Raw genomic sequence first — 24,308 nt, 5'->3', positions numbered from 1 at the left:
AAAAACAAACAAGCATTTTAGATTAGTTGTTCATTTTAAAGAAGACACATAATACATACTTGGCTAAATGTAATATATAATATGTCTCATATTCCTCAGTATTTGTGTGTCTGGTCTGTGTCTGGTGTGTGAGCCGTGATGATAAAGGAGGAGGTTCCTGTGCTCATGCTGGAGGATGAAAACAGGAGGCTCAGTTTGTGCTCCAGCAGCTCAGGAGAGAGATGTGATGACACGCGCTGTGATTTCAGGTGAGAATGAGCTGATTAAATGAGCACTGAATGCATGACACAGATACAATACATCAGCCAGATCACTAAACTAGAGTCCTGTTAGAAGATATTGCATGCTGACTATTATATTTTACTTGAATCATAGCACAGAACAGCTCATCTACAGTACACATGGAGCATGTTTAGGAAACTTCTGTCAGTTGTTTCAATGCCTGTTTGATTCAGAAATGTTCACAGCAGATATCTAGGATGATTTGCATTTGCATTGTCTGTGAATATCAAATATCTGTATCAGAATTCATTTACAAATAATAAGGATACATTTTCATTATGAACGAGTATGTCATCGTCCTTTGACAAAGTGACTTTCTGGCTCATCTGTGAGCGTGAGCTGCTGATTCATAATGCTGAACGCAGCACAAACTCAATTCAGAGACTTTAACATACTGGCATGAATTAAAAAGAACAAACCATGACAGTTTACCACATCTGTAGGTGCTGCTAGAATATTCTCTGAAGTGATTCATTCTCATCTTCATATTGCAGGGAAGCTGTCTGGATGATGATGGCTGGACAGGAATGCAACAAATATCTTTGTCTCTTACCAGCAAGATGGAGCTGATTTTAACTGAAGACATCTGACACCATGAGGATGATACTGATGATGTTGAGAATGAATTTCCTCCTTTTTTTGTGTCTCTCAGTCTTATTGTTTTGTAGCTGTCCCATCTCATCAGCTGATGTTCATCAGAGGTCAGTGGTTCCCAGAGCAGTCTCCCGGTCCGTGGCAAGGATGGATGGCGATATCATCATCGGCGCTCTGTTTTCTGTCCATCATCAACCTTCAGCAGAGAAGGTCGCGGAAAGAAAGTGCGGGGAGATAAGGGAACAGTATGGGATCCAAAGAGTGGAAGCGATGTTTTATACACTAGATAGAGTAAATGCTGATCCAAACCTTCTTCCCAACATCACTCTGGGTTGTGAGATCAGGGACTCCTGCTGGCACTCATCAGTGGCTTTGGAACAGAGTATTGAGTTCATAAGAGACTCACTCATCTCCATCCGAGACGATAAAGATGGGCAGAAGTGGTGCGTTGAGGGAAATCCTTCCGCTCAGCCGCCGGCCACCAAAAAGCCCATCGCTGGTGTGATTGGACCTGGATCCAGTTCGGTGGCCATTCAAGTTCAGAACCTGCTGCAGCTGTTCAACATCCCTCAGATTGCGTACTCGGCTACAAGCATTGATCTGAGCGACAAAACCCTCTTTAAGTACTTCCTTAGGGTTGTGCCCTCCGACACTCTTCAGGCCAGAGCTCTTCTGGATATCGTTAAACGCTACAACTGGACGTATGTGTCAGCGGTTCACACTGAGGGTGAGTCATAGCTCTTTTACAGCTCAGGAGATGTTCTCAAGGATCAACACGTGTCTCAGTTTCTCAGAGGGTTCTCCTAAAATCCATTAAACACAAATTAGTCAGTTCTAATATAGAGCTATAAAATTAATTGTGCATAGCAGGTCAGATGGTCTTGGAAGAATTTTATGAGAAATGTTTGAGTTCCTATAGAGAGATCTTTAACTTGTAATTGCAGACTCATTTTTGCAAAACGGGGGACAGTTTAAGATGTTAAGATCTCTTTGAAACTCTTGTGGAGACAGCAGAAATCTCCATTTGCACACCATTTAGTCTCACTGGTGAGAAACAGATCAGGTTTTAAATATATCTTGTTTGTGATATTTCTTTTCTACATGATCATCCTGTGCTTAAATCTTGAGCTGACTTTCAAAAATAGCCCAGATTGCATTTTAAATAACATAAATAAGGTCTGTTTGGGATGGTAAAGTGAAATCAGACCAGAAGAACCAGAGATTACAGTACTTGAATCCAAATATCACTTAAATTCCTCAAAAAGGTCAGACAATCAGTATACATGCTAAGTGTCTTTGAACAGGCTTTTTAATCACCATATCATTATCAAGAGATTGATGTTGGTCTCATATCACGTCACATTATTCCCAATCTGTGATTAAAAAGTAACACTGTAATCTTCTTAACGGCATTTGAAAGCACAATCAGGGTCACAAGCTGAGCTCTCAAATCATTCAATGAAGCATATATCTGTCATCGTCTGTAGTTCATTCGTTCATTTTGAAACAAGTCCAATCTCATATACACCAATAACAAACATAAGAGTCATTTCAAACATTGAGAATTAATCCCTTCTTGTTTCTAGAAATACTTAATTGGATGTAAAAATTTCATTCCAATTCACAATCCAATTCAGTGTTACATGGATGTTTACACTCATAAAATAAAAAGAGCCAGTTCTTACATCCTGAATAGCACAAAAAAAAAAGTGTAACAATTTGAACAGGTTTTTTTTTTTTTTTTTTTTTTGTAAGACTACCTGTAATTTAAATCAGACCAAAGTCTTAATCTGCTCAGCAGAGGAACTCTGAAGACACAGTTAAATTGCCAAACACTAAGCTGGACTGAGGCATTGAGAGACTCTCTGATTTAGACAGTCTTGTGCTGGATGTCATTCCTCAGGGAATTATGGTGAGAGCGGGATGGAGGCCTTTAAGGAACTGGCATCTCAGGAAGGTTTGTGTATCGCCCATTCTGACAAGATCTACAGCAACGCTGGGGAGAAACACTTTGACCGGCTGCTGAGGAAACTGCGAGAGCGTCTGCCCAAAGCTCGTGTGGTGGTGTGTTTCTGTGAGGGGATGACCGTTCGTGGTCTCCTCATGGCCATGAGACGCCTTGGTGTAACGGGAGAATTCCTCCTCATCGGCAGGTGACTATTCATTTTTTATTTAATGAAATGTGACACTTCAGGGACGCTGGGGACATTTAGAGGCATTAAAGCATAATCCTTGATAGTTTCATAAAGCATCAGATCTATCAGAGGGATTCTGCTTAGAAATGATCATGATTTCCTGATGCTACAGGTTTCTATTAATGAGATATTAAAATGATGGATGACTGTCCCTTTAGTTTTTTTAATCAGCAGAACCCTCTCTTGTTGGTGTAAAGTATGTTATACCTCTGTCTTGACGCCAAAGCAGTCTCTATGGACTGAAAAGAGGAACATCATTTGGACAAGGTTGCTTTATTCTGGGTCAAGGAGAATGTTTTAGGAGGCTAATTCAAAGCTATATACTTCAGTAACTTACGGAAAGACATAATAGTCACACCAGGCTGATTTGACTAGTTAACAGTGTGCGCACATTAACAATTAAAATGATTTAGTTTGAATTTGAAAGGAACAAAATGTAATTGTTTTGTAGTGTGTTTTATAGATTTGTATTCATTTGTTTTCAGAATTGTGAAAATGTGAAATTAGCTGTAAATATTTAGATTACTATTGAGTTTTCAAACTAAAGAATTTTAGAACTCTGAATTCAAATTTCAAATATTTCAAATTGCAGAAGTTCCAAATGTACAAATATGAGGTCAAAGGTCAAGCTTGTGTGTTCCACAAGAAGTACTAATGACTAATTTTAGTATTGTTGTTTGGAAATGAATAGCATTATTTGGTTTTACATGACAAATGATGGGAGAAACAAACCTTTTTGAAACTTTGGATCAGTTGAATCCCAGGGAGTAGGTTTGATTGTTCCCATATTGGTGGGAACATGCTGTAACACCAACCATCTAAAGTCTTTATTTATAGCTATGGTAGCTAACATGCTCATAATTCATAAAGAGAGCATTTTTATGTTAGCATATTAATCAGACTATAATTATACAATTTTGATTATGTAAAACCAACAACATTACAGCAGCAGTTTTAAAGATGTTTTCTTTGGATTGTTTGACTATATAGCAAAATACTATATATAGCAAATGACTATATACCAAAAAGTCAACTAATTTGTGTTTCCTGCAAGCCAAATTTCACATACATAAACAAAAATCTGGCTCTAAAATCTGCCTTTCTTTTTTATTCAGAGTTGTTCTAGAAAAGTATATGAAAACTATCCAAAGCTCTGTTAATCCTAAAGCAATCAAAAATGTATCTCTATATTCATCTTACAGTATGTGTCCTCTTAAGGTGTACATTTATTAACAATTAGTTTTTGTTAACCTGGCAACATATCCCTTACGAAACCACGGTTTTACTGTTTAATAAAAAAAAAAGAAAGAAAGAATCAGAAAAAAAGATTTGCACACAGCTGTACATGGAACAAAAAACATGCCAAACATGCAGAAAAATACATTTCACAAACCAATTGGAAAGGTTTTTTGAAAGTGTAATCTGTTAAATGCAATCAACAAATCATCAAAGACCATTTGTCAGTTTGATACGCAAAAGTAAAATCTAAAATCTTTTGGTTTTTAATTAAAATCAACTCCTGGGACATAAAATTTGAAGCAATTTGAATAAAAGTCGAAGCAACACTTGATTGTGACATTTCTTTGGTAATCTGTAATCACTTTGAGAACACACAATGCTTGTCAGCTGCTCATGGTAAATTGTCATTTGTGAAATATGAAGTGTCAACTAATAATAGTCATTTTTTGGCGTGCTGCCGAGAAGATGCTGAGAGGCAGATGGTGCTGATGATGCCATGACCACAGAAAGACACCTTCATTATGAGCTCAAACAATACACAAGCAGGGATGGACTGGGACTAAAAAACAGCATGGGATTACATCTTGCTATTATATAGTTCATGTAAATGTTTTCATGCTTTTTTGGCATGCTTGAAATGGCAGTTTATTCATTGCAAGGCAGCCAATATTTTATCTTGAATGTTGTAGCTAAAAGCATCAGATAAGATTATATCAATCAGCTGGCAGCCATCATCACACCACTTGATAATGAAGCGTCTAACACAAAGTAAGTGTTGTGCATGCTGAGTCTGTTCTTTAGCCGTGCTAAAGTAGGTCAATGCACTCGAGCATCAGTGTTATTCAGGCATTGCAGGTGAGAGATTGAAGAGGAAGCTGGTGGTAATTAGGTGACTAATTAGACACTTTGTGACCCGCTTCCTTCAGTGACGGCTGGGCGGACAGGGATGAGGTCGTGGAGGGCTACGAGCAGGAAGCTGTGGGCGGCATCACCATGAAGCTACAGTCGGAGGAGGTCACGTCCTTCGATGAGTATTACCTGAAGTTACGACTCAACACCAACCATAGAAACCCCTGGTTTGCTGAATTCTGGCAGCATCGTTTCCAGTGCCGCCTCCCGGGACATCCACAAGAAAACATGAATTATAAGAAGAACTGCTCAGGTACGAGGAGAGAGAGAGGCTGTATATGGGTCATTCCTAGTATGCAGTACATGTCCTAGTATGCAGTACTTTTTCATGTCCCATCATAGATGACCTAATATATTAGATAAAATATTAACTGTTTTATTTCATTACAAAAATCACAAATAAGTGAACGCAGAGGGGAATTTTAAAGAATTAACTTGTTAATTTTCTTTAATGCGTAACAGGCAAATGTTACGCATTAACTTCTGAAATGAAAAAAAAAAAGAAACTTCATACAGAAATTAAAATTTGCTAAATATTTACTCGCTCTCAGGCCACGCAAGATGTAGATGAGTTTGTTTCTTCATTAAAACAGATTTGGAGAAATTTAACATTACATCACTTGCTCACCAGTGGATCCTCTGCAGTGAATGGGTGCCGTCAGAATGAGAGTCCAAACAGCTGATAAAAACATCACAATAATCCACATAAAATCCACACCACTCCATTCCATCAATTAACATCGTGTGAAGCAAAAGGCATATACATCATTATTGCATTTTAACTCTAAACCATTGCTTCCAGCTAAAATACGAGTGCTTTCTTTTGAATCGGGAGAAATATGCACAGATCAAGCACCAATGAAAACTATCCAAAACAGTTGGATAACAGAAGATGGAAGGGGTGTTATTTTGGATTATGAACTGGTATTTTGGACTGCCACAAACATTTGTAAGTGTGAGCAACAGATTTGAAGGATTCTTTGATGATTTGTGGAAATAGTTACTTGTCATGCAAAAAAAAAAAAAAAAAATCATCCTGTTTGATCAAATTACAGAGTTCAAAAGGTACAGCAGAACAGGAATGACCCATTTCGCATGCTATAGCTGTTATTTCCCAAAACAAAAGGAGATGAAACACATACCTATTGGGTTTATAATCATTTAAAATCATATTTTTGTGTTTTTGCTCTTTTTGTATCTTTGAAACCTTCTCTGCTGACTGAAAAGGTGATCTAGGTAAATTGACTCTTTTTATGGCACATTTCTATCTGGCTGGGTTGATACACTGTAAAAAGTGATAAGTTGACTTAACTTAATGAGGAAACCCGTTGCCTTAAAATGATTAAGTAAATAGTAATTTTAAAAAATACGTTGAGTGAATTGTCAAGTTCACTTAAATTTTTTTTTTTTATTATTATTATTTACTTAATCATTTTAAGGCAACGGGTTTCCTCAATTTTTTTTTTAAGTTAAGTCAATTTATAACTTTTTACAGTGTGAGGAAACCCGTTGCCTTAAAATTATTAAGTAAATGATAATTTAAAAAAATAAGTTAAGTGAATTGTCAAGTTCACTTAACTTTTTTAAAAATGATTATTTACTTAATAATTTTAAGGCAACGGGTTTCCTCAATTTTTTTTAAGTTAAGTCAACTTATCACTTTTTACAGTGTACTGTATTTAACATCAGCCGAAGCACTGTTTTGAGACAACACTCAGTAAGCATGTTGTCAAATGACACCTGACTTTATTTTCTAGATTTTCAGTGCCACATGTAATTTCACAAAGCAATATATTTATGTTTTAGCTTGTTAGATGCTTTTAAATTTTTGAACTTTTACACAACTAGAGTCATATTAAGGTATAATAATTCCAGTGAAGCATGCCACTCACTTTATTATCTGATCTATGTTTATGCTATTTTCATGTTGTTTGTCCATATTTTTTACAGCATTGCTTTGCTTTATCTTTTTTTTTTTTTTTTCTTTTTTTTTTTAGGCAAGAGGTGAACTTTATGCAAAATGTTAATTTTAACTTTTTGAAATGTAAACCTAACCACAAAATGAAAACTGTTACAAATAATCAAACAGAGAAATAGTCATAGTCTGCTGTTCTGTTATTATTTCTTTGTCTAGAACTCCAAGATGGTAAGTGAATATTTTTCTGAAGAGCTAACGTGGAGGCACTTCACTTCAGCAATATACATAGAGGTCGACTGATATAATACAACCATATGATTTAAAAATAAAATATGTTGTGTGACTGTTGATATCACTAGTAAACATTGTTAGATAAGAGAGTTTACTATTGTCAATAAGGTCACAATGCAGCACTGAATATCGGTTGACCTCTAATATATGAAGTTATTGGGATGTCTTTTTCCCCAAAAAAGTAAAGAGCATCTATAAGGGCACTTCGGTTTGAACTTTATATCCCAATAACAGCTAGATTTATCATGCCAGTTGGCTTTGCTGCATGTTCCAGTGGGGAACTCTTTTAAGCGCCAAACATTTTTAGTTGCTTGTGCTAATATGAATCAGAGCCTTCAGACAGAAGAAATTAAGAGGTCACGCTTCTTATTTCTAAAGATTCGGCTCCACTTACAACATGCATCTGCTAAACATGCACAACTGAAGAAAAAAAAAAAAAAAGATTGTATCGATGTCATACTGTGACTATGGTGAAAAATATTTTGACAAAAATAACAGTGAACACACACATTATCATCTGGTGTCGTATTGTAAATAGGGTAAACATGGTCATAGTGAATTATATGGTGACTTTTTCTTTCTTTACTCATAAAAAATAAATATTTAAAAATCTAAAATAAATGAAGCTAGACAGCACATTGTTCCTCTATTGTTTGTTCTTCAATTTTTTTTTTATCTGATTATTGGAATGATTTTGATGAATTGTTGATGAGATTAATTTTGTGATGAGATGATATTTGGGTGGAGATATCATAGCACAGTATCATATCCTTACTGAAGCCTCCAGTCCTAATTATTACACTTTGCATGTAAACAAAACTTTGACATACCAAATAAAAGATGTCGTTTTTGAACATAAATGATTTAAAAGAGAGCCAGGGGGTTAGAAACACTGAGAAATCCTCGCAATATGCCTCTATTATTAGTAAAACATGTACAGTATTTAATGTTTCAGTTTTTCTCCAAGTGACACTGGTATATTATGGTTTGTGCCCATCCCAAAAAATTAGGTATTGACAAGCGAAGCATGCCTAGGTTTTAGCTTTCGCCCGTTGCTTGCTGCAATGCACTTTAACTTACAGATACCTAATGTGAGAGCTATGTTACAGTGAACGTTTTCTTTGAATATGTATTTTTTTTTTATCTTTGCAATACACCATATTTATCAGCTATGGTGCCTGATACTGCTTCCTGCTGGCTTGTTACAGATCACCAGATAATGAGCTGATAGGGTGTCCTTTGACATTGCCCGTTCCTTTGAATTAACACAGCGATTTTTTTTTCCCTTCAATTGTCAGCCACATTTACTTTGATTCATGAGGGAGACGGGCAAGAATGAGAACACGGATGAATAATTAATTTTCTTGCTCAATTAATAATAATGCCACCATCATGACCATTACTAATTAAATGCTGAGCTGGGTTACATAAATGGTTTGCTTCGCCATGGCAACTGCATTTCGTTTGATCTTCTGTTCTAATGCTCCTGTCTTTTGATTCACTGTCCAATAGAAAAAGACAGAACTTACTGTCCTGTCGCCCGTGGCTTAGGAATAATGATGTCTTTGGACACCCTATCATTCCCTTTCAAGTGCTCAAAAATTGCTATAAAATGGGGTCTGGAAATATCATGGCTGAACTGTTACAGTGGGGATTGTCATTGTGATTTTCATTCAAGTAAAAGCCTTTTAGCTGCAAAATGTGGAACTTTTCAGAATTTGCTGGTATTGTTGAATGATTTACTGCAGTCAACATGAAATCAAAATTGACCCTGTTTACTTTCTTAATGCATGTTTCTTTATTTACTGTCAATGATTCATTAGTGCACGTTATTCTAAAGAAAACTTCATTGCCTATATGAAAAGACTAACATCATTTAGGGCATGTAGGCTGTTGGATAATGTCAACCAGTAGTCAAACAGCTGTTTAGATCTATAAAGAAGTAAAATGGGCTGCAAATGATGTTTCATGTTGACTAAAACACACAGGTTGCATTGCAGTGATGTTCTAATAATTACTTTTTGGTTTGCTGATTCTCACAGGTTATGAAAGCCTAGAAGACAACTATGTCCAGGACAGTAAGATGGGCTTTGTCATTAATGCCATCTATGCCATGGCTCATGGTCTTCATGACATGCATGAGCACTTGTGTCCGGGTCACGTGGGACTTTGTGAAGCCATGGACCCCATTGATGGCAGCAAACTGCTGGACTTTCTCCTCAAGACCTCGTTTACTGGTGTGTCTGGAGAAGATGTGTGGTTCGATGAAAACGGGGACTCGCCAGGCAGGTCAGTCTTACTTACTGGCCTACATAAATCTATGTTTTATGCACTAAATGAATAACACAAAAATAGCTATTAATGAACTTTTATACCACCATGGAGCATGCGTCCAATAAGTGTCCAACGATAATAATAGTTGTATTGTAGATGAATTTCCTTCTCTCTCTTTTTCAAAGGTATGATATTATGAACCTGCAGTTTGTGGAGCCTGGCGTTTATGACTATATAAACGTTGGCTCGTGGCATGAAGGCATTTTAAGTATCGATGATAATATGATCCAGATGAACCTCAGTGAGATGGTCCGATCTGTCTGCAGTGAGCCCTGCTCCAAAGGAGAGATCAAGGTTAGTTTGTATATTTATTAGTGCTGTCAAACGATTAATTGCGATTAATCGCATCCAAAATAAAAGTTTTTGTTTACATAATATATGAGTGTTTACTGTGTATATTTATGTATATATAAATACAAACACATGCATGTAAATATTTAAGAAAAATATCTCATGTTTACATATGAAATATATTTATATATAATATAAAATATTATTATATAAATTTATAAATATATTAACATGTAAATATTTTCAAAATATATACTATATGTGTGTGTATTTATATATACATAATAAATAAACACAGTACACATATTACGTAAACAAAAACATTTATTTTGGATGCGATTAATCGAGATTAATCGTTTGACAGCACTAATATTTATCAGTAAAAGCGTTCATGCAAAAATCCCCCTTTATTTCCACTGCATCTATTTCTTCTTAAAAACAAAGTAAAACATGTGTAATGTGCCTTCGCAGGTGATCAGGAAAGGGGAGGTGAGCTGTTGTTGGATCTGTACGGCCTGTAAGGACAATGAATATGTCCAGGATGAGTTCACCTGCAAAGCCTGTGAGCTGGGATGGTGGCCGGACGAAGAGCTTCAAGGTACTTCATTTGCAATAGTCATCATTTGTCATTTTGTTAAACTTCAGGCCTATACTTTAAACCTGGAGAAATTATACATTTGAACTGTTGTAGCTAAAAGTACTACACTCTTATTAGCAGCTGAAAGCATTATCATATCAGCCGAAATATTCAATAAATTAAAACTATGAAAAAGTGTAATTCTAACATAAATGTGATTGGCTTTAATTTCAAGTATCAACTGTCTCAGATGTTTCTCCTAAAATTCCTCAGGAGAAATAACAATAGACACAAATGAGACTATACTTGATATAAAGTCAAAGTGTAGACCTGTAAAATTAATTTGCATAGTACTGCTCAAAGTTTCGCTCCAAATCACACCTGCTTGGAAGTTTCTAGTGATCATGAAGACCTTGATTAGCTGGATCAGGTGTGTTTGATTAGGGTTGGAGCTAAACTGTGCAGAGCTGTGGCCCTCCAGGAATTTAGTTTGAGACCAATGCTCTAGAGGACACACATGATATTACTAGAATCAGCAGAAGAATGAAGCAAAAATCCCTTTTTTTATCTCTTTTATCTCTATTTGATTTCATACTGTAGTTGTCTAGGGGAAACAATTGACAAACTAAAGGGAAAGTATGTGGAATAATTAAATTTGAATTTTAAATTTGAAAATTAAATTTTTAAATCTGAAATGTTTTTGTAAAGCTAAATATTATATAAGATATAAGATATATAAGATATAACTTGTCTACAGCCTTGAAAACCTATGCCAGACAAGAATAACACCTCCAATTGAACGGCTTGTCGAGGAGAGGTGTGATATTACAACCCGAAAAATGTTGGGCCATTTTTTTAAATTTGAATAAAATGAAAACTAGACTTTCAAATCACATGAGCCAATATTTTATTCACAATAGAACTTAGAGAACATAACAAATATTTAAACTGAGAAATTTTACACTTTTATCCACAAAATGAGCTCATTTCAAATTTGATGCCTGCTACAGGTCTCAAAAAACAACAAAGGGCTGAAAAACAAGACATTTTGAAAAGATTCAGCTGGAAGAACATCTAGCAACTATTTAAGTTAATTGACATCAGGTCTGTAACATGATTAGCTATAAAAGGGATGTCTTAGAGAGGCAGAGTCTCTCAGAAGTAAAGATGGGCAGAGGCGGGAATACTTCCAGAAACCACTGTCGGTAAACACATTCCGCCGTGCCATCTGCAGACGCCAACTAAATCTCTATCATGTAAAAAGGAACATGGTCCAGAAGCGCCGTCGTGTCCTGTGGGCCAAGGCTCATTTAAAATGGACTGTTTCAAAGTGGAAAAGTGTTCTATGGTCAGACGAGTCCAAATTTGACATTCTTGTTGGAAATCACAGACGCCGTGTCCTCCGGGCTAAAGAGGAGGGAGACCTTCCAGCGTGTCTTCCAGTTTAAACATTTATGTTATCTATGTTCTATTGTGAATTAAATATTGGCTCATGTGATTTGAAATTCTTTTAGTATTCAAATTTAAAAAAAAAAAAACGTCCCAACATTTCCGGAATTCGGGTTGTATTTTTCTAAGCAATCAGACTTTCTATTTTTATATGACAATAGAATTACTGTGGTGACTTTGCACGGACATGCACAATCTGTTTTCTTCAGTAAATGTTAAAATGTTACTAATGATTTTCCTACGTAGTTTGAATCACTTTCATTGGTTTTGAGTTTTAAAGTCAAAGGGAAAAGTATGTGTCTGAATCAAAGCATCATAGATGCGTCATCAAACATCCATGCAGAATCCCATTCTTCAAGTCTTACATTACTGATTTGGCTTTTTAAAAGACCTTCACTGTCCTATTTTCAAAAGGTTTCCCATGACACCTGAAGGCCATTTATCATTTTTACAGATTGCTTGCGCCGTACAACTTATCGCCAGTGACAGCCCTACTTCACTGCCTACTTCTCTGGCCTATTTTCATACACTATGATGGTCAATGTCAATGCAGCAGCCTAGAGTGTCCTAGCAATGTATTTTTCATCAGTTCACTATAGGATAGCTCCATTTTACGCTACTGCCGTAATGCACAGATTCACTGTAACTCAAGAATAACCCATGTGCATGGGACAAATACAGATTTCATTTGTGATTCATGTATTTCTAGAAACAAATCGTTGTCCTTAAGCTCTCCTTGAGTTTTATCATTGGTAAAAGTGTCTGGCTCTCATGAATACTGGTGTTGGTAATGAGGAAGCATTGGTTTCCTCTCTCCTGCTGCAGTCTCTCAAATCTCCTTTGGCTTGGTTCTTTCTTACGGCCGGTCCCTTAGTGGAAGGGCTGTTTATTTTTAGGTGAGCTGGAAACCTACTTTAGTACTTGGTGCATAAGCGAGCTGGTCACACTCAGATGGCCAGTCCTAAAAAGACACAAAGCAATGCGAAGTGTATGCTTTTACCATTTTTAATGCACATTCTCAATGCATGCTTTGATCGCAACCCACTGTTGACCTCTTAGAGTGTTTGCTTATTGGTGGAAGCATTAATTCATAATGTCTGACACGCTATGACTATAGACATATGAGTCCACAGTAAAATTGGAAAAGTCTATGCAGGTGTGTTTTGAGTATTTCTGGACTGTTGCTAGATGGCTAGAGAACCAAAGCACAAATTGTGAGAGTGGTTTCCATGGCTTAATAAGGTGTTCAAAGGTATTTTAGTGTGTTGTGCAGTTGCTAGGTTGTTCAAAATGGTTGCTAAGTGGTTTCTTACTGACCCAAATCAAGAGTGTTGGTATGTGATTGCTAGGGTGTTCAGAATTCACAATGGTTACTTACTGTTCCATGTGTTTTAAAAACAAAATTTAAAAAAATATACAAGTCGTTGCCAGGACATTACTATGCAGTTGCTTGAGTGGGTTTTGGTGCATCTTATACAGTTGCTAAGTAGTTGCTTGGTGGTTGCTTTCTAGTAAAAAAAAAAAAAAAAAAACATCAATAGAACTGGTTGCCAAGATGTTGTTTTGTGGTTTCGAGTATTTTTGTGTGTTGCTCTGGGGTTTCTAGGATGTTTAAAGTGATTACTTAATTACTGTCCAACAAAAAGAAGGTATTACCCCAGGGCATTGCCATGCAGTTGTTTGAATTATTGCTACTAGAGTGTTGGTTACTTAATGGTCCAAATCAACAGAACTCATCCCAGAATTTTGTGGGTTGTTGCTAAGGTGTTGCTATGTGGTTGTTCTTCTAGGTGCTCTCCATGTTAAAAAACAAACAAACAAAAAATTGTTACCAGGGTGTAACTATGCAGTAGCTATGAATGCTAGGGTATTGGCTACTTAATGGTCCAAATCAACAGGTCTCAAATGGTCAAATGGTCTCATCCCAAAATGTTATGGACAGTGGCTAGAATGTTGCTTTGTGGTTGCTAAAGTATTTTGAGTGTTTTATTTTTACATTGCTATGTGGTTGCTAGGTGATTACTTACTGGTCCAAGTTCAAAAAAATAACTTCCCCAAGTTTTGTGGGTTGTTGCCAAGGTGTTGCTATGTGTTTCTTCTTAGTACTCTACATGGCTTTTGGTGTGTTGCTCTGTGGTTGCTAGGGTGTTAAATGTGGTTACTTAATGTCCCATGTAATAAAAAAATGTTGCCAGGTTATTACTATGAGTTTATAAATACCTTCTTGGATATTGGTTACTTAATGGTCCAAATCAACCGAGCTCCTCCTAAAGTTTTGTGGGTTGTTCCCAGATTGTGGTTTTTAAAGTATTTTAAGTGTTTTTGTGCATTACTATGTAGTTAGGGTGTTACTGGGCCAAGTTTGTGGGTTGTTTCCAGGGTGTTGCTATGCAGTTGCTTTAAGTATTCTGAGTGTGTTGCTGTGCAGTTGATAGGGTGTTCAAAGAGGTTTATTGTCCCTTGTTTTTTTAAAAAGAAGACTTTTTTGAGTCATTGCCAGGACTTTGCTATGCTGTTGCTCTGAGTGGATTTTGATGTATTTCTGTACAGTTTCTACTGTATTTAAAGTAGTTAGTAGGGCATTGCTAGGTGGTTACTTACTGATGTTTGAAGTGGATACTCATTGTTACTTAATAAACTAAAACATCCCCAAGTTTTTTGAGTCGTTCCAAGGGAGTTGCTACGCAGTTGCTAAGAATGTTCTGAGTGGGTTTCGGTGCATTGCTTTGCCAATATCTAGGGTAATCTCTGTAGCTGCTATGGCTGTAGGTGGTTGCTTACTGGCCCAAGTCAAAGAGTCCCTTTCATATTCTGATCTGTAATTTTGGGTTTATTGTCTACCAGATAAAGTCTGATGCTTAGAAAATTATTTGCACACCATTAATAGCACAATATAAGCAAGAATAATAGGGATGCTTGCCTCAGCAAACACTACAATTAATAATTGAATGCATTGTGTTCATAGTCTCACATATGATCTAATCATTTTGTCTTGTCTCTTCAGTCTGTGAGCCCCTTCCCCTGCGCTACCTGGAGTGGAGTCATCCTGAATCCATTGCGGCTGTCGTCTTTTCATGTCTGGGCATCCTAGTGACCAGTTTCGTCACCTTTGTCTTCATACTCTACCGAGACACACCGGTCGTCAAGTCCTCCAGTCGTGAACTTTGCTACATCATCTTGGCTGGCATCTTCCTGGGTTACATTTGTCCCTTCACTCTCATCGCACGTCCCACCATAGCCTCATGTTACCTGCAGCGCCTCCTCGTGGGGTTCTCGGCCTCCATGTGCTACTCGGCTCTCGTCACCAAGACCAACCGAATCGCTCGAATCCTGGCCGGCAGTAAGAAGAAAATATGCACACGCAAACCACGCTTCATGAGCGCCTGGGCGCAAGTGGTGATCGCGTTCATCCTCATCAGCGTGCAACTGACTTTAGAGGTCACACTGATCATCTTGGAGCCTCCGGAGCCCATTAAATCGTACCCAAGTATTCGAGAAGTTTTTCTAATATGCAACACCAGCAATTTGGGCATGGTTGCACCATTGGGCTACAATGGCCTGCTCATTCTCAGCTGCACCTATTATGCGTTTAAAACTCGCAATGTCCCTGCCAACTTCAACGAGGCCAAGTATATTGCCTTCACCATGTACACCACCTGTATTATCTGGTTGGCCTTTGTGCCGATCTACTTCGGCTCCAACTACAAGATCATCACCACATCGTTCTCTGTGAGCCTCAGCGTGACGGTGGCTCTCGGCTGCATGTTCACACCAAAAATGTACATAATCATCGCCAAGCCCGAGAGGAACGTACGCAGCGCGTTCACCACCTCCGACGTGGTGCGCATGCACGTGGGTGATGGGAAAATTGCTTGCAGGAGCAACAGCCTGCTAAACATGTTCAAACGCAAGAAGAACGTATCCGGAAATGCCAAGTAAGTAGCTCAGAGGCGTTAGCGCAGTCTCTCTCCGTCCTGTTGTGTTAGAGCCCATGGGTCCAGTTCTGTTATTCCAGCTTCTCTTCAGATCTTAAGATCATGCCATTTTCAGGAGCTTTTTCAATTAACGTCTCTCTCAGACATCTTGTGATTTGCAGGTCAACTACAATTAAAACCTGCACACCCAGGGGCGTCTGAGCAGCAGGGCTGGGAGAGGCTGTGGGACTATGGTAACTTTAAATGTATGTAATGGCAAAGAGCAAGAATTATTATTGTTCCACTACCAGTTTTTGAGTCGCTGGTCGGTATGATGGTGTGTATTAGATAATGGTAGAAATTTGTCAACTGGAAGAGATTTTGCTATCATTTTTATACCAGTAGACACATGAAGCATAAAGCAAAAATAGAGAGAAGGACTTGTCCCAAACAAGTTCAAGATCTTTGTGCTTAGTTGTTTTATGGCTGTGACATGTTGCATAATTTAGTATGCATAATATATGTACTGTATATCGGCTGTCTTGCTATGGCTGTAGTCAAAATTTAAAGTTTCAACTATTTGTTTATAATATAAGTCTTTTGTTTTAATAATGTGAAGCTGTTTTTGCGCTGATGCTTAACTAATTCATTTGTTATAAATAATCTGACATTTTGCTTTGAGTCTAAATAATTTCCATATAAAACATTCCTTTTATTTGTAATTTTTGCATTTGCATTTTGCGATATAAAGTGTGGTCCAAAAGTTTGAGAGCACTAGTAGAACTAGAAATGCTTCTATTGTGCTATGTTTTAATGTAATATTTTGTATGTAAATATTTTAATATATTGTATTAAATATTTTAATGTTATATTATGCATTTGTATTTATGGAGTATTATTTAAAATATATGTTTTAAAAATGATATTTTCAGTTTATTTGAATTTTCACACAAATTCAGAATCTTTTACCATTTAGTTTTTCTTTTTTGTTTTTAGCTTTAATGACAGCAGCACTGGAGCTGATGTGAACAAAACCTGATGATCACGTTCTCCAGCATGATTTGAGATGTTTCAAAAAGCATCTTGGGCTTCAATGAAAGAAAATCTGACCCTCGTTACAATCATTAACTCAAAATAAATTTGATTAGTCATCTAGAAATAGTGCAGGATCTGAAGTTTTTCCCAATTAATTAATTAATTAATTTAGTTTATTTCCAAGTTTATGTGAAAGAATACCACATTTTCATGGTAGTCTTAGACTTTTGGACCTCAGTGTAAACTATTACCTTAATATAAATTTGCTTACAGTATACTGTGATTAAGATTTTGGTGATATTAGATTGATGTGTAAAAGTAAATGTTTTTAAGCATATGCCAAATATCTGAATAATAATATTCAGTATATTTTTTTGCAAAATTTTTTACACGAACCAGAAATGTTGTTCTTGTGTTCACCTTTCTCGGTTCCTGTGAAATAACAGCCGTCTTTATTTTGTTCATAGTTCTAATGGAAAGTCTGTGTCATGGTCTGAACCAGGTTCAAGACATCCTCCGAAAGGGGAACACATGTGGCACAGACTGTCTGTACATGTGAAGAGGCAGGAAGCCGGATCCAATCAGACGGCTGTCATCAAACCCCTAACTAATACCTACAATAACCCCGGCATGGAGTTTTCCGATTTAAGCACCAAGACTCTGTATAATGTAGCCGAGGAGGACGAGGGCGACCCGATCAGATACAATCCCTCGGGCAGCCCTCATCTGATGGCTCTCAGGCAGTCGCCTGTCAGCAAGCCTATGAAGGAGGCGGGCGCTGATATGACATTTTACACTCCCGAGCAACACATGCCACAAAAAAACAGTGTTCTCCCTCAACATTGTATTGCAGATCAAGAGGTGCTCAAGTTCAGTTCAAACATGCCCGATCTGGATGAGATCATTAGCCTGCCCGAGCTGGGCGATGGGGTGATTTCGCCCCTTCAGCCCCAAATATTGCACCCACATCCGATTTTGCCCATGCAACTGGGTGCATACCCGGACGAACCCTCCTCCCCTTTGGAGGAGGTTGAAAATGAGCAGTTCGGGCTTCTTCACGGCTACATGTATGACAATGCGCAGATCCACGACGAGGAGGAGTTGGTGCAGATTAAAATGGCAATGGAGGACTCTGTGGCCCTCATGCCACCTTCTCCGTTTCGGGATTCGCTCGGCTCGGGCAGCCCCATTCCCAACTCCCCGGTGTCCGAGTCTATCTTATGCACGCCACCGAGCATGACGTACGCCTCCGTCATTCTCAGAGACTATAAGCAAAGCTCCTCGACCCTTTGAAATTTATTTTAGGAGATCATGTCAGCTCCAGCTTTGTGAAATAATAGCTACTGTACTAGTTTGTGCAATAATGTGACTGTAAGTTGCCTGCACTGGAGAGCTTTAATATTATATATGGTTAATTTAAAGAGAGTATATGGAAGTGAATGTATGTTGAGCAGGGTCCAAAATTAAGACTTACCAAGTGCGAAAGGCATTTAAAATTTTGCCAGTACATCTTTCACAGTTTCACAGACATGGAGAAGCTTGTGTACCATCTACTTATTAAATGATGATATTTTAAATCATTTTAATTTTAGTTCAAGTTTTAGTAATTTTGTTGTGTTTGTCATTTTTATTTATTTTTTCTTTAAATATGCCCCGTATAATTTATATTAATTTCTATTTCAGTTATTTTAGTTTTTAATGATTTTACTTAATAGTTAATGATAATGACCCAGAAATGAACAATAAAACAAAATTTTAGTACTAAATTTTTAGTAAATTCACCTGCAATTTGCAGGTGTGGCAAAAGATTTTAACTGATATACTCTTATAGTTTTTATTTAATATTTTGAATTCATTTTAATTTTTTATTTTCATTTTAATTTTAGTTACAGTTTCAGTAATTTTGTGTTTTTGTCATTTTTATTAGTTGTTTTTTGTCTTTTTTCCTTTAAAGGGTTAGTTCACCCAAAAAATAAATTCTGTCATTAATTACTCACCCTCATGTCGTTCCAAACCCGTAAGACCTTCATTCATCTTGTGTTCCGAAGATTCACCCTTCATTCATCTTCGAACACAAGATGAATGAAGGTCTTACGGGTTTGGAACGACATGAGGGTGAGTAATTAATGACAGAATTTTTATTTTTGGGTGAACCAACCCTTTAATTGTCTATAAAACTTTTATTGATTATTGTTAATTTAGTACTTTAAGTTAAACTAAATTAATTTATTTAAATTAATTTATTTATTTATTTATTCATTCATTTTATGTTTTCAGTTTTTATTAACAATAATAACCCTGAAATGAATAATAAAGCAAAATACAGTTCAGCGTCCTGTAATTTTTCCCAATTCACCCGCAATAGGCAGGTGTGGCAAAAAAGTTAATTTTGGACCTTTGGAATGTCAGTGTCGGATTGTGTAAAAGCAGGAACCAAACGTGTAGGTGCCCTTTGATTTGTGTCACTATCACTTGCTTTAGTATGGCAGCAGTAGTTGACATGAAACCAACACCAGTCATTGTAATGCTGTATATTCTGAGCTCTTTATTCTTTTCATAATAGATCAAATCATCTAAAGGACTTACAGAAACCATTGTACAACCATTGTAGCAGAAAATGAAGATTTAGGAATTCTCTATCAGTGACTATTTAATGTGTTTAAGGTGTTTTATACAATCATACCTTTTATAAACTGCATTTTAAAAGTCTATATTAAAGTAAACATGATCATCAAACTGTTTTAGGTCTAGTTAAAGCATCAAATCATGCAGCATATGTATGCAGTAAACTACAATAAGTGTAGATAACAAATGCCTAGTAAATTTGTTAGCAAAATGTAGCAAAAGTTTTTAAGTGCCAATGTCAAAACCAACTGTATTTTTTCATACCGTAATTGTTTTTATGTACTTTTTGTATAGTTTGTGTGTTTAAAGTACAATAGGAAGTGTACATACTATTTCTTCTATTTATGTGTGATTTTTTTTTTAATAATGAAGAAAATGTAAATATATATCATATATCTCTGGATTTAAATGGTCATAACATAAAGTTAGAGTTTGTATTATTACATGGACTTTTCCATTAGACATTATTGTCTGTATTTGGTAACTTCTCTTAACTGTTGATTAAATGTTTTCATATCAGCTCCAAATGCTTATATGCTTTATAAAGTCAATGTGTTAATGAAGATTCAAGATCCCCTAATGCTCAGCAGGGCCACCGACGGCAGTTTCACCAGAATGTACCATGATGTAGACAGTTATATCCTCTTATTATGACCATTTAAGTCCTATATGACGTGACAGTTACTAAATTATTATGGGATTTTAAGCAATTTTAGAGGATTGTATTCAGGTAACTTTTTAGATATTATCTGAAATGATTATGCTGTAAGTTTTCTTTTTTCTGTTGCAGTGCAATATGTGTTGTCAGATTGCATACTATAGTCTTGAAACTATACTTTAGCTTTAAGAAAACATTTGTGCTATTATATTTTTTAAAAGAATCAATCACTGTATGAGCCTAGATGTAGCTATCTTAAGATAAACATGTTTCTACAGATTACATTTAATTCTGCTGTATTTGTCAGGAATTGCTTAGCTTATCATTTTAGTGGGCATGTTTTATTAGGTTTATGATAAATATTGTATATTTTGTAAATAAGCTCTCAGGGTTGTTTCTGCAGTAGGTGTTTAGTTAATAATTTCCCAAAATGTGACCAGTTATTGCTTTCATATGACCATGTTAAAGAACCGTCTTCAACACCTGTGTGTCTCACTGTCACTTTATGCACGCTTTGCACCTGAAACGCTTAAAATGCATGAATTTTGACATCTGATTTACCTTGTAAAATCTTTGTTTTACAGTTTTTAATGCTGGAAACTATCTGTGTTGTTGGTACTGTAGCATGGTTCGAAAACGCGAAAGGGATTTAACTGGCAGAATAAATCTGAAGTAGGCCATTTACAAAAAGCAATTTGTTATCGCTCTCCAGGAAAATGTCAGGAGACTCAGAATTAGGATTCACTGAACATTTATTTAAAGTTTTGGTGATTGGAGACCATAAAGTTGGGAAAACCAGCTTTGTTAAACGATATGTGAAAAATCAATTCTACGAGGAGTTGAAAACGACTATAGGTGTGGATTTTTCCATGAAGGTGATAGATTGGGACGGTCACACACGGGTCAGATTACAGCTGTGGGATATAGCAGGTAAGTCTTTATTTAAACCTGAAATTAGTATAATAGAACTACGTAGGTTGTTATTTTAAAAGGTCATAATAGATCATCAGTGCATAAAACTCTAGTAATGTTGATGAATATGAGAAAAAGGGCATCAGGAGCAAAATAGAACAGAAATGTATCTAACTTTGACAAAAATAGTTGTTTTTTAGTTCCACTGGTCCTCATAAGGGGTAATTATCAACCATTTAGTAGCACAGTTTCACTTGCGGATTTATATTTGACTATAAATCTCTAGGCAAGAAAAACCTGTAAAACCTGCTGTAAACTGATCAGTTTTTGTTTCTCTATGAATCAGGAGCGTAATTCTGCATCTCAAAGGCTAATTTGGTGCTTTCTGATTAAAGTGTTTTTTCTTGTTTATTTAGGTCAAGAGCGTGTAAGGGGACTGAACCGCGTATACTTCAAGGGATCCAGTGGTGCGCTTGTTGTGTATGACGTGACAAATGGGTCAACATTGGATGGAGCTCTGAACTGGAAACATGAACTCGATGGTCAAGTAATGCTGAAAAATGGCAGTCCGATCCCTGCTGTTCTATTGGCCAATAAATGTGATGAGACTAAAATGTGCCAGAGGAATGCTTCTCTTCTGGAGAAACTCTGCCAGGAGAAGGGCTTCATTGGATGGTTTCAGACATCAGCAAAGGTGACTTGATTATAATCGTGCCATTTCCTTTAAATTGCCATTTAGACCAATTTTGGATAAGAAACAGGCTTTTTTCAATCCTCACCCAACCAGTGCCCTGCCTCTGTGTTTGTATTAATTATACTTAATATAAACTTAATTTTTGTTACTTATGTAAACATTAAACATGTTTTAATGTTTCTGAAAGAAGTCTCTTCAGCTCACTAAGGCTGCATTTATTTGATCAAAAATACAGTAAAAATAGCAATATTTTGAAATATTATTACAGTTGAAAAGAACTGGTTTCTATTTAAATATATTTTAAAATGTAATTTATTCCTGCGATGCAAAGCTAAATTTTCAGCATCATTACGCCAGTCTTCAGTGTCACATGATCCTTCAGAAATCATAATATGCTGATTTGCTGCTCAAGAAACATTTCTAATTATCAATATTGAAAACAGTTGTGCTGTTTCACCTTTTTGTGGAAACGGATATATTTTTTTCCCCAAGATTCTTTGATGAATACAAAGTTCAAAAGAACAGCATTTATTTAAAATAGAAATCTTATGTTACATTATAGATGTCTTTATTGTCAATTTTGATCAATTTAATGATCAACTGCAGAATAAAAGTAACATTTCTTTGAAAAAAAAAATCATAACCCAAACTTTTTAACGGTAGCATATCACGATTTCGACACAAATATTAAGCAGCAAAAACTGTTTTCAACATTGCTGTTAAGAAAAATTGAGCATAATTATGATCATGTGCCACTGAAGACTGAATTAATGGATATCATTGTTTTTTATGAAAATATTGTTTATAGTTCAAGAAATTGTGTTTTAGCTGCTATCTATAATATTGCCTATAAGTGTATAGTAATGTCACGTCTACTATTCCACTTCTGTTTCATTACTTCAATGGAGCTTTATGGTTTTGTTTGTGTTTTAGGACGATATCAATGTGGATGAAGCTGCTAAATTCCTCGTTAAGCACATTCTCCAGAATAATGAGGAATCAGTGAAAGAAGAAGAGCAGAACATGCAGATCAACCTGAAGCAGCATTCAAAGAGCAACTCTACCTGCTGCTGATTCAAAATCCCAGTCTGAGAAGCTTCCTTATTGAGGTTAAACTCAAGGGATAACTGTGCAGCATAGCATTTTGCAATTTGTATATTTTATATATTTTATTTTACTGTCAATGATTAATACTCATCTAAACATTTTGGGGGCCACGAGCACGTACCATGTTGAATGAGTTTCATGCTGAGTATCTAATAAATACCTCTGCGGCGATGTGTCTCATTTCCCTTGCTAATCTGCTACATGCTCATGGGTTATTAAATACATCAGCATGGAAGGACTGGAGATCCGCCGTACGCACTTCAGCTTACAACATTTCAGGAGTGAACAGAAATACTGTCAAGATGCCAAATTCATTATGTTTCTCTCTGCAGAAAGCAGCGTGCACAGGGACATGGCCTATATTTTATAGCCGTCAAAAGTTAGTTTTCTTTGAAAAACAGCAATAGGAGAGAATGTGTTTGAAATAAAAAATAAATCTAATGAAGTTAGATTGATGAAAAATAAATGTAGCTTCAGGATAATACTCCATATTCCATCAGGGCTTCTGTGTTACAAAATAAATTCCCCATCAAGCATAAATGTGTAATACTGTGCCTCAGGTCGCAAGCTAATATATCTCTCCTTACATTATTTGACAAAAAGTGGCAGAATTTCCATTCCAGTGCATGACTTTTGCAAACTTTAGTAATTGATAAGCCCAAAACATACACTAATCAAGCCCAATGCCCCGCTCTATTTTATCAAGTTTATAAAATGATTAATTATTTAAAATATAGAAGAGAAATATGCCTCATACAGCGATTATCCAGGTCAGGGGAGCGATCAAACACAGCAGGATGCACAGCTTTCATACACAATGGTTAATGTCACAGAAATAGGAAGCTGTTCCCAGCGTGACCCAATTTTGCCGCGCATTTTTGAGTGAATGTGAAGAACTCTGGAGTTCTGATGCTCCCCCCAGAGATCTGGACTATATTGAGCAAACAATACTGTGTTCAAGCCCCCATAGCAGCCTCAATTCACTGTATCCGCTGCGAGCATATTCAGGAGTCTATGCATGGAAAAGCAGGTTTGAACAGGTTTCCAGAGTTTTTTTGTGCTCGCAAACGGCTGTGTAACTTGTCGCACAGGTCTCATGGTGTGCCGTTCACCGCATTCCCCCAGAGGCACCAGAAATGTTCCCATCTCGGCTGTAAGCGCTTCCCATCTGTTAGCGCTGCTAGACAGGTTGTACAGGTGTAGCGCTTTTACCTTTTCTGGCAGGTTTCCATGCTAGTATTGTGAGAAAATAATAAGGCACTGTTGAGTCATAATGTTGTTGTT

The 24,308-nt window shown here is 36.5% G+C and overlaps 2 protein-coding genes across 5 annotated transcripts; both read left to right on the top strand.

Moving 5' to 3' along the window:
* Positions 1 to 165: 165 nt before the first annotated feature.
* Positions 166 to 18,846, top strand: grm1b (glutamate receptor, metabotropic 1b). Of its 4 annotated transcripts, none has more exons than XR_009266707.1 (9): positions 166 to 248; positions 777 to 1,603; positions 2,780 to 3,029; positions 5,237 to 5,472; positions 9,471 to 9,717; positions 9,888 to 10,056; positions 10,525 to 10,651; positions 15,084 to 16,259; positions 17,496 to 17,632. XR_009266707.1 is itself a non-coding variant. In XM_058749187.1 (9 exons), the coding sequence occupies exons 2-9, from the start codon at positions 877 to 879 to the stop codon at positions 18,319 to 18,321; spliced, it is 3,513 nt and encodes a 1,170-aa protein (XP_058605170.1). In that variant the 5' UTR covers positions 166 to 248; positions 777 to 876; the 3' UTR covers positions 18,322 to 18,846. The 4 variants fall into 4 exon arrangements, 3 of the variants coding, with proteins under 3 accessions (XP_058605170.1, XP_058605171.1, XP_058605172.1); XM_058749187.1 differs by having other exon boundaries at positions 15,084 to 16,014; positions 17,496 to 18,846; XM_058749188.1 differs by having other exon boundaries at positions 15,084 to 16,014; positions 17,531 to 17,768.
* Positions 18,847 to 19,132: 286 nt separating this feature from the next.
* Positions 19,133 to 23,407, top strand: rab32b (RAB32b, member RAS oncogene family). The gene is made up of 3 exons (XM_058749560.1): positions 19,133 to 21,241; positions 21,640 to 21,917; positions 22,851 to 23,407. The coding sequence occupies exons 1-3, from the start codon at positions 21,028 to 21,030 to the stop codon at positions 22,989 to 22,991; spliced, it is 633 nt and encodes a 210-aa protein (XP_058605543.1). The 5' UTR covers positions 19,133 to 21,027; the 3' UTR covers positions 22,992 to 23,407.
* The last annotated feature ends 901 nt before the right edge of the window (positions 23,408 to 24,308 follow it).

Source organism: Onychostoma macrolepis, chromosome 17 (genome assembly GCF_012432095.1).
Source record: "Onychostoma macrolepis isolate SWU-2019 chromosome 17, ASM1243209v1, whole genome shotgun sequence".
In the NCBI taxonomy this organism is placed as follows: Eukaryota; Metazoa; Chordata; class Actinopteri; order Cypriniformes; family Cyprinidae; genus Onychostoma; species Onychostoma macrolepis.
The sequence above is the reverse complement of the archived record's forward strand: the minus strand, read 5'-3'. Positions and strand labels throughout refer to the sequence as shown.